The sequence below is a fragment of the Triticum dicoccoides genome, chromosome 3B (genome assembly GCF_002162155.2).
Source record: "Triticum dicoccoides isolate Atlit2015 ecotype Zavitan chromosome 3B, WEW_v2.0, whole genome shotgun sequence".
Lineage (NCBI taxonomy): Eukaryota > Viridiplantae > Streptophyta > Magnoliopsida > Poales > Poaceae > Triticum > Triticum dicoccoides.
In genome coordinates this window covers 858,672,342-858,683,093 of record NC_041385.1, presented here as the reverse complement: position 1 = coordinate 858,683,093, position 10,752 = coordinate 858,672,342, and the positions used below count along the sequence as shown (strand labels likewise).

General features: G+C 44.5%; 1 protein-coding gene across 1 annotated transcript; it reads left to right on the top strand.

Moving 5' to 3' along the window:
* The first annotated feature begins 8,621 nt into the window (after window positions 1-8,621).
* LOC119282731 (glycine-rich protein 5-like) lies at window positions 8,622-9,333 on the top strand. Its single transcript, XM_037562854.1, has one exon. The coding sequence runs from the start codon at window positions 8,671-8,673 to the stop codon at window positions 9,019-9,021; it is 351 nt and encodes a 116-aa protein (XP_037418751.1). The 5' UTR covers window positions 8,622-8,670; the 3' UTR covers window positions 9,022-9,333.
* The last annotated feature ends 1,419 nt before the right edge of the window (window positions 9,334-10,752 follow it).

Below are 10,752 nucleotides of genomic sequence, written 5' to 3'. Positions count from 1 at the left end.
CGGAGTGTGGCGTGCTAAATAGAAGTCCCTGGGCAATCCGCGGATTGGTCCATTGTGAACGAACGTCAGAGTGTGGTCCCATGGGCTTATTGGGCCAAGAGCGAGGTGCTTCTTTGTAGCATCTATAGGAGGGACTCATTTACTATAGTCTTCCTATGAACTTTTATAATCAATAAAGTCGAGTGTGTTTAGACTAAAAAATAAATTAGTATAGTGCTCCTGATTAGTAGTCGTAGGCGTACAACAATGCAGGATCGTTGTTGACACAGAACATGAATCCGCGGGCAATCCACCTCTAGATGTCGGGATTCATCACAAATCGGGCAAAAACCAACTGAATCTAGCTTGAGAGTAAAGGATGCCGAGGAGAAGGAGACAACCAAGAAAACCCCCTTGGTCAAGCCAGAAGAAGGGAAATGCACCATACTCCCTCCGTCCTTTAAAGAGTGTACTTTTAATTTTGTTGGAGGGTCAAACTATCTCAATGTTTGACCAAGTTTGTGCAAAAATATATCAATGTTTACGAAACCAATTAGGTATATGATGAAAATATATTTTATCATGAATCTAATGCTACTAATTTGATGGCATAAATGTTGATGCGTTATTGTATAAATACGGTCAAACATATAAAGGTTTGAAGTACACTCTTCAAAGGACGGAGGGAGTACAGCCAAAGGGTTAATGCACCTGAGCTGCGACCAGGCCAGGTGAGAAATCCCAGTTAAAAAGGCCTTGGTCAATGGCCGCCATTGGTGAGGTGGGAGGTGGGTGGAGGCTGGAGTGAGGAGCCATTATTGTTATATCTTTATATCAATATAGTGGCAGCAAAATATGAAATATATGTTTCGCTTGATATCTTTTATTAGCTCAATGCCAAGTTATATAAATCTGTGTGTTGTGTATGTGATTAATATTGACATCTTACGCGGTTGAATTTATATCCTCTCTTCATTTCATATTAGTTGTCGCTAATTTAGTACAGTTTATAATAACTCAGCTTCAACTAATATGAAACGGAGGGAGTAGAATTTTAGGCCTTGAGCATGCAACTAATATGCCATCTTTCTCGCATAGAAACAATGCATGTGTTATGTGTTGAGCTACAAAGACTTACATACCAATATCATTAGTTTTCAGTTGTTACTCACTGCAAATCTATTGTTTCTATATCATGACACTATGGAGTACAAGTTTAAACCAAATCTGAGCTTGGTGTTCCCTCAAAAAGAAAAAAACTTAGCTATGCCAGTGCAGAATGTGCTCAAAGTTACCAAAATGCAACGGCGGAACAATGTCATTCTTTCTTGTATGGTCGGTTGAGGACCGCGTCGTGGCATGTCGAGTTCCAGGGGTACTCGGCTAAGAAATCAAATTAGTGTATATGTCATTATGTCAATGATCGCATGACTGAACAGTCAGGGTTGTAAAGGATGGATACTGTTTGGTCTTGGAATATTGGTAGATAGCGGTACTTGCACAGTATCACATAATTTTCCTTCTAGGAGGTATACGCTAAGGATACTCATGTAGCTCACACTGATGTTATCACTGTAGGCGACATCATTAATTTCTAATTCTCCTTCAGGAAAAAAAACATCCCAGTTTCTGGGACATAATTTTCTTAGACGTTCAAGATCATGCCAGTTACTACAAGATGATCTATACTTGTGAGATGCAAAATTGCAAACTATAGCATTCTTTTACACGTCAGTGTTGTACAAACGAGAGCTGGGGCCTACCTTGTTGTTAGGGGTTGTTTGGATTGCAACCATCGCCTGCCATGCCAAAATATTAGATTTGACCGAGCGATGAATGTCTGTTTGGATGGCATCCAACTTTTTGGCACGCCCAGCCCACCATGACTCTCTTCAGCTATTCTGACACCAAGTCAATATTTTGGCTGCCCCTGATTTGGTCAGGCCTTAATTTGAGGGGCAGATGGAAAGTGCCAGGTCAAGGAGTTCATCGATTGACCGTTAATGAAAGGATATTGTTGGAATTTGCTAGTGGCCTTTTGGCCCAAAGCCCAACTAAAATTCTGAAATTCTCTTGGCCCATTCATGCACACATGTGAGTGGAGTGAGTGAGGCTAAAGTTTAGTCCCACCTTATAAGTTGAGAGAGAGTTGCACCTCTTTATAAGGTGAGCTCTTCTACCACTTGTATGAGCATGAGAAGAGGAGACCTACACGCGCGCTCCTCCTCCTCGCTCGCCGCGGGTTGCGGGATTGAGCCGAGCCGAGGACAGAGCTATGCACGTTGTCTATATTTTTGCTGCTCGGGAAAATTAATGAGTCATTAATTATAATTAACGGACGCGTTAATTACTGAACTGTTTCCGATTCTTTTTGGCCTCCGGAACAGGGGCAGCAGGAGAAGGGAGAAGGGACAGCGGGCCTCCGGAACCCCGCCTCTTGTGATCCTGTACGGGAGAGGGGCGATCAGGTTTTTGGGGAGCGCACTCGCGCGACCGCTGGCAGCGACGACTTCGCGAACGATGACTTCTTCCCCGACCTCGGCAACCTCATCCTCGACGACATGGGCGACAACGTCAACGCCGGCGGTGCTGCTCCCGCTGCACCGTATGTGATTCTATCCTTCATGTTCGAGATCGTGATAGAATTCATGTTTCTAGTATGTGCCCTAGATGTGATTTGTTCATCTGCTATGCTAGTTCACATGATTAGTTTAATCTCTGCTGTTGCTGTCATGATCTATTTCCTATTTATTCAGATTAAATCTGGTAGTAATTTGATCATATTTCCAACAATCCAAAAACCTGATTATAGGCAATTTACTCCGAGTGATTTTGCTGCGCATCTGAAGCCGCCTGCCTTTAAGGGGGCGCAATATAAGAGGTGGCGCACGAGAGCAGTCTACTGGTTTCAGACCATGGGCTGCTATGACGCCATTAAGGGCAAGCCTGAGGGCGATCTTAATCCAGCACAGTTGGAAGCTTTTGAGAAGATCGATACTCTCTTTAAAGGCGCTCTTCTGGGTGTTCTTGATGATTCCATTGTGGATTCGTATATGTCGTTTGACAACGGCAATGACATGTGGGCTGCGCTCGAGGCCAAGTTTGGTGCCTCGGACGCCGGTAGCGAGTTGTACGTCATGGAGCAATTCTATGACTACAAGATGACTGATGAGCGCTCTGTTGTACAGCAGGCTCATGAGATACAGTCGCTCGCAAAAGAACTTGAGCACTTTAAGTGTGTGTTGCCGGACAAATTTGTTGCCGGAGGCGTTATTGCCAAGCTTCCACCTTCGTGGAACAATTTTGCTACTTCCCTGAAACACAAGAGACAGGAGTTCTCTGTTACGGATCTCATTGGTACTCTTGATGTTGAAGAGAAGGCGAGAGCAAAAGACACACGTGCTCGAGTTGCTGAGGGAGCTTCTAGTGCCCACATGGTACAGAAGAAGAACTTCCAGCCCAACAAGTTCAAAAACAACAAGAACAAAACTCAGGGCAAAGGCAAGTTTGATACAAAGAACAAGCCATCATATTCTACCAACTTCAAGAAGAATTCTCATAAGAAGGGGAAGGGACTTTGCCATGTCTGCGGTGATCCTAATCACTGGGCTCCGAAGTGTCCTAACCGCTTTGAGGAGCGCGAACATGAGAAGAGCGGCAAGTCCGCTAATGTTGTCATCGGTGATACTGATATGAAGGAATCAGGGTACGGTATTTTTCCTACCATCCTTTCAGTATTTCAATCCCCTGATTGGTTAATTGACACCGGTGCCTATGTACATGTTTGTGCTGACGCCTCCATGTTTTCTTCTTACCAGGCCACAGGGACTTCTCCCGTGCTGATGGGGAACGGGTCACATGCCATCGTTTGAGGTGTTGGTATGGTCGATCTGAAGTTTACTTCGGGGAAGACCGTGCGTCTGAAGAACGTTCATCATGTGCCGTCCATCAATAAAAATCTCATTAGCGGTTCCCATTTATGTCGAGATGGTTTTAAGTTGGTTTTTGAGTCCAATAAAGTTGTAATTTTCAAGTGTGGACAATTTGTTGGAAAAGGCTATGAGTGCGGAGGCTTGTTCCGCCTATCTTTGTCAGATATTTGCACTAAAGTTATTAATAATGTTTGCCACAACAATGAGTCTGATATTTGGCCTTCACGACTTTGTCACATTAACTTTGGTAGCATGACGCGGCTAGCCAATCTGAATTTAATTCCAAAAATCTCTGCTGTCAAAGGCTCTAAGTGCCAAGTATGTGTGCAAGCTAAGCAACCTCGCAAGTCCCATAAGACTGCAGAGGCACGAGACTTGGCACCACTAGAGCTTATACATTCTGATCTTTGTGAGATGAATGGCGTGTTGACAAAAGGTGGAAAGAGATATTTCATGACGTTGATTGATGACTCCACTAGATATTGTTATGCGTATCTTCTGAAATCAAAAGATGAGGCTTTAACTTTCTTCAAAAACTATAAAGCTGAGCCAGAGAACCAACTTGATCGAAAAATTAAACGGCTTAGGTCCGATCGTGGTGGAGAGTATTTTTCCAATGAATTTGATCTGTTTTGTGAGGAACATGGTATAATCCATGAGAGGACGCCTCTCTACTCACCTCAGTCTAATGGGGTGGCCGAAAGAAAGAACCGAACTCTAACTGATTTGGTTAACGCCATGTTAGACACATCGGGTCTTTCCAAGGAATGGTGGGGGGAGGCGCTAATGACCGCGTGTCTTGTCCTAAACCGAGTTCCCACAAAGCATAAGACCATGACTCCATTTGAGGAATGGGAAAGGAAAAGGTTGAAACTCTCTTACCTACGTTCTTGGGGTTGTTTGGCGAAAGTCAATATACCAATTCCCAAGAAGCGCAAGCTTGGACCAAAAACCATGGATTGTGTTCTTCTGGGCTATGCTTTTCATAGCATTGGCTATAGATTTTTGATAATAAAATCTGAGGTATCCGACATGCATGTTGGTACGATTATGGAGTCTAATGATGCAACTTTCTTTGAGGATATATTTCCTATGAAGGATATGTCAAGTTCATCAAATCAGGAGATACCTATTCCATCTAGTGAGGAACTCACTGTAATTCCTGAACCCACCATTGCGATGGAACACGTTGAGAATCCAGTTGAGAGGGTGACAATGAAACTCCTATAAGGAGTAAGAGACAGAGGACTGCAAAGTCCTTTGGTGATGATTTCATTGTGTACCTTGTGGATGACACACCCAGGACTATTTCAGAAGCATATGCATCTCCTGATGCTGACTACTGAAAGGAAGTTGTTCGTAGCGAGATGGATTCCATCTTAGCTAACGAAACCTGGGAGATCACTGACCGTCCTTATGGGTGCAAACCTGTAGGATGTAAGTGGGTGTTCAAGAAGAAGCTTAGACCTGATGGTACGATTAAAAAGTACAAGGCACGGCTTGTGGCTAAGGGTTATACCCAGAAAGAAGGTGAAGACTTCTTTGATACTTACTCACCCGTGGCTAGACTGACCACAATTCGGGTGCTACTATCACTGGCTGCCTCACATGGTCTTCTCGTTCATCAAATGGACGTTAAGACGGCTTTCCTCAATGGAGAGTTGGAGGAGGAAATTTACATGGATCAGCCAGATGGTTTTGTAGTACCTGGTCAGGAAGGAAAGGTGTGCACGTTGTTAAAGTCTTTATATGGCCTTAAGCAAGCTCCTAAGGAGTGGCATGAGAAGTTTGAAAGAACATTAACTACTGTCGGCTTTGTAGTAAACGATGGTGACAAGTGCGTGTACTATCGCTATGGTGGGGGCGAAGGAGTTATTCTTTGTCTATATGTCGACGACATATTGATCTTTGGAACCAAACTTGATTTAGTCAAGGAGGTTAAGGATTTCTTATCTCGCGTTTTGAGATGAAGGATCTAGGAGTAGCTGATGTTATCTTAAACATCAAGCTGTTGAGAGATGAGAATGGTGGGATCACACTGCTTCAGTCTCACTATGTGGAAAAGGTCTTGAGTCGTTTTGGGTATAGCGACTGCACGCCTTCTCCAACTCCATATGATGCTAGTGTGTTGCTTCGAAAGAATCGACGGATTGCTAGAGATCAACTGAGGTATTCTCAAATTATTGACTCGCTTATGTATTTGGCGAGTGCCACGAGGCCTGACATCTCCTTTGCTGTGAGCAAGCTGAGTCGGTTTGTGTCAAAACCGAGATATGATCATTGGCGTGCGCTTGAGAGAGTTATGCGCTACTTGAAGGGCACTGCGAGCTATGGGATTCACTACACCGGGTATCCAAGGGTACTGGAGGGTTATAGTGACTCGAACTGGATATCTGATGCTGATGAAATTAAGGCCACAAGTGGTTATGTTTTTACACTTGGTGGTGGCGCTGTTTCCTGGAAGTCTTGCAAGCAGACCATCTTAACGAGGTCAACTATGGAAGCAGAACTCACAGCATTAGACACTGTCACTGTTGAAGCAGAGTGGCTTCGTGAGCTATTGATGGACTTACCTATGGTTGAAAAACCAATACCCCCTATCCTGATGAACTGTGATAATCAAACTGTGATCGTCAAGATAAACAGTGCTAAGGACAATATGAAGTCCTCAAGGCATGTGAAGAGGAGATTAAAATCTGTCAGGAAACTGAGGAACTCCGGAGTTATTACATTGGATTATATCCAAACATCGAAAAACTTGGCAGATCCCTTCACAAAGGGTCTATCATGTAATGTGATAGATAATGCATCGATGGAGATGGGTCTGAGACCCACCGCATGAGTTGTCCACAATGGTAACCCACTCTATGTGATCGGAGATCCCGTGAAGTAGAAGTGGAAGACAAGCTGTTGGTCAGCTGGGAGGAGAGTATCCCTATATTAACTATCCCACTCCGTGAAGATGCAATACTCTCCTGATCTGCATGGCAGGTTGATACTTATCTTAATGTGTTCCAAGTGGCTTATTCGGGTAAGCAGAGATGTTGTCCTGCAGAACATCTTCTGAGGAACACACCTATATGAATTTGACTGTTAACATCGCAGTCTGTGAGAATTGGGTGTTCTCTAATAAATTCATGAAAGGCCCTGGAGTATGACGTATATGCTCCACCTGCGGGGAAGCCTTGCGGCAGCCCAGTATCGGTCAAGAGTTTGTGTGAAACTAGTCTCGCAGAAAACTTGTAGTTCAAGGCATAGTCCACTATTCAAGTTGTGATCTAGTGTAGCATATATCTCTAAGTGGAAGTTAAACTTCACAGTCTCCACTAAGCACCGGTATATAAACAATGTTTTGAAAATAAATGGTGAAATGTGCCAATGAGACTTTGTGGGGGATTGTTGGAATTTGCTAGTGGGTTTTTGGCCCAAAGCCCAACTAAAATTGTGAAATTCTCTTGGCCCATTCATGCACACATGTGAGTGGAGTGAGTGAGGCTAAAGTTTAGTCCCACCTCATAAGTTGAGAGAGAGTTGCACCTCTTTATAAGGTGAGCTCTTCTACCACTTGTATGAGCATGAGAAGAGGAGACCTACACGCGCGCTCCTCCTCCTCGCCACGCCACGCCTCGTCACGACGCGCCGCGCCGCGCCGCGCCGCGCCGCGGGTTGCGGTATTGAGCCGAGCCGAGGACAGAGCTATGCACGTTGTCTATATTTTTGCTGCTCGGGAAAATTAATGAGTCATTAATTAATAATTAACGGACGCGTTAATTACTGAACCGTTTCCGATTCTTTTGGATACTCCCACGACCTACCCGGCCCGCACTATATAGTCAGGCAGACGTCTACTTTAGCCGCCGCCGCTTCGTATGGTTTCTCACCAGCGCTCCAGATCATTGCGCCGCCAAGCAAGTCTTCTCCATCCCTCCTTTCGGCGTGCACCGGGAGAAGGGACAGCAGGCCTTCGGAACCCCGCCTCTCGTGATCCTGTACGGGAGAGGGGCGATCAGGTTTTTGGGGAGCGCACTCGCGCGACTGCTGGCAGCGACGACTTCGCGAACGACGACTTCTTCCCCGACCTCGGCAATCTCATCCTCGACGACATGGGCGACAACGTCAACGCCGGCGGTGCTGCTCCCGCTGCACCGTATGTGATTCTATCCTTCCTGTTCGAGATCGTGGTAGAATTCATGTTTCTAGTATGTGCCCTAGATGTGATTTGTTCATCTGCTATGCTAGTTCACATGATTAGTTTAATCTCTGCTATTGCTGTCATGATCTATTTTCTATTTATTCAGATTAAATCTCGTAGTAATTTGCTCATATTTCCAACAGATATCATATTAAAACGTCAGAAGTGACAAGCATGCAACCGAACTGATCTCGAGCCACCACGGAGTCATCTCCGGTGACAATCTCTTTTGGCTGGTTTTCTCAAGTGGTTTATAATGCACTGCACATTTTACGCTGTCAAAACTAACACTGAGTAAAATCGTCTCAGCACTTTATTTCTGACGAGTGTAGCTACAGTACAAGATACCCTGCGTCGATCGCAATAACTTCTCATGGACCTACTTCTTCATCTCCGAGTTATTGCGCCATGCATGGCAACAACCACCCGCTTGCCGGCTGCCAAAATTTAATTACTGTCACGCGCTCGCACCTGCCCATCTGGCCATCTCGTCCTCCTCCTCCCTTTAAACCCCCCTGCCACTGCGTTACTCACCTCAGCCACCTCGCAGAGACAAACCCAAGAGCCATGAGCAAGTGGTGGTGCATCGCCTCCCTCCTGCTGTGCCTCGCCGTGGCGGTGGCCGGCAGGGGCATGCCTGCCGGGGACGACTGCGACACCGTTGCTCTTGCTGCCGGTCGCAACAACCAAGACGGTGCTGGTTTCGGCGAAGCCAAGACCGCCTTTGCTGGGAGCAACGGTGGTGACGGCGGCCTCTTCGGCGGTGCCGTCAACGGTGGCCCTCTCGGCGGGGGCGTCGCTGGCTTTGGTCCGCACGGCGGGTTTGGTGCCGGCGCTGGGCCCTTCGGTGGGTTTGGCGGCGGCTTCGGCGCTGGTGGCGGAGGTGGAGGAGGGGGAGGCGGTGGCGTGATACCTTGAGGTGGCCGGGACACGGGCGCGTTTGTGAACGTGGTAGTAGCTGTACGTACGTGTGTCCCTGCTTTCATTTACATGCATCTGTTAGTGTGATAAGAAGTCCTTTGATTAGCTGCGTGAGCATGCATGTGTGGCTCGTACGTGTCATGATGTCATTGGCCTCCGGGTGTGCGTATCTGATTGGTTAAGGTATAATGAAAGCAGTGGTGTGTGAGATGGTGTCTTGGTCTGAGCATGCATGCATAAAGTTAGCCGTGTTGCATTGTTTGTACTAGTATCATATTGATGCTAATTAATTAAGCTCCAAAGTCCAAACTATGTCCTTTATTCTTAAGCACTGCTGACATGCAAGTCATTTGCATCTGCTAATGCTTAGTGATATATTTTGATCTGAATCTTCCATGATTCAGAAGCGGTAGAACGAGTATTATTGGTGAAAAGTTGCAAAACTTTATATTTGTACAACGAGAAAGATCCGACGGCAAAGTAACTCGCCCGTGGCCTTTCACACGGAAGGAAACAGGGGTTGAGAGAGGCACGCAGCGTTGTTTCCACTCATTTGAAAATACTGATTTACTCATTTCAAAAAACTGAATTCACTACTTCAAACACATATTTCACTCATTTCAACACAATGATTTAACTTCAAGAAAACAATTTCTCTCATTTCAAAAAAAGACACTAGTTTAAAAAAATAATTGATTTCAAAAAACTAATTTCAGTCATAGTGGGGCTTGTTTTGGATATATCATCAAAAGAAAGAGACATGTTTCAGATTATTTATCGGCTATTTATTTCAACATATTGGGCTTGTCCTAAGTTTAAGCTTGGAAAATCAAATGTATGTACTAGTTGGTGGGAGAGACAAGTGTGGTGTGAGTGAGAAAGGCGTTTTGGAGGCCGAGCTCCATGAAGGCCTTTGTTTTTGAAAATTTCAAATTCAAACTTTTATGATTCAAAAAATTCTGGAAAAAAATGCGTATATGTGAGGATGTAACTCACATGTGTGTAAAAATTCATGATGAAATACCTTGAGTTGCGACCTGTACAAAAAAGACAAATTCATGGCCTGAGAGAATGAATAGTATCATGTGTTAAACAGCTTCATATTTGTCTTTTTTGCACAGCCCTCATTTCAATGTATTTTAAACTGAAAATTTACACACATGTGTGTTATGCCTTCATGTATATCTGTATTATTTTTTAGAATTTTTTAAAATATTAAAATATGAATTTTGATGAAATTTGAAATTTGAATTTGGAGGCCTCACTAGAGGCCGAGCTCCAAAAGGGATATCCGGGTGTGAGTGGAAGTAACTATTCAGGAGAGAGGAGAGGTGAGTCAGGATCATATGGTCAAAAGATGTCAGTCAAGGTGACGTCCTAGAAGAAATACAAAACAACGATCTGTAGGGACCGACTAGATGCCAATTGACTTAATTCTAAATCCCAAGAGCAATATTTTGAACATTGCTCAACAGTCATCCCCACTATATTATTTATCTTGACATGTAACCTATCCACATTATCAAGCAGGTATACCATGTAAAAACGTTTTCCCGCTAAGTCTTCATGTGTATGCTCCCACTTACTCTACATGTACGTGCAGCATGCCACAAATAATGATCGATTATTTTATTTTATTTGCTTCATGTATATGTCTTGAATCCATTCCAGACGTCCAACAGAAGTCCCCGTTCAACCACTCATTTGACTTCATGTGTTGTTAATGTG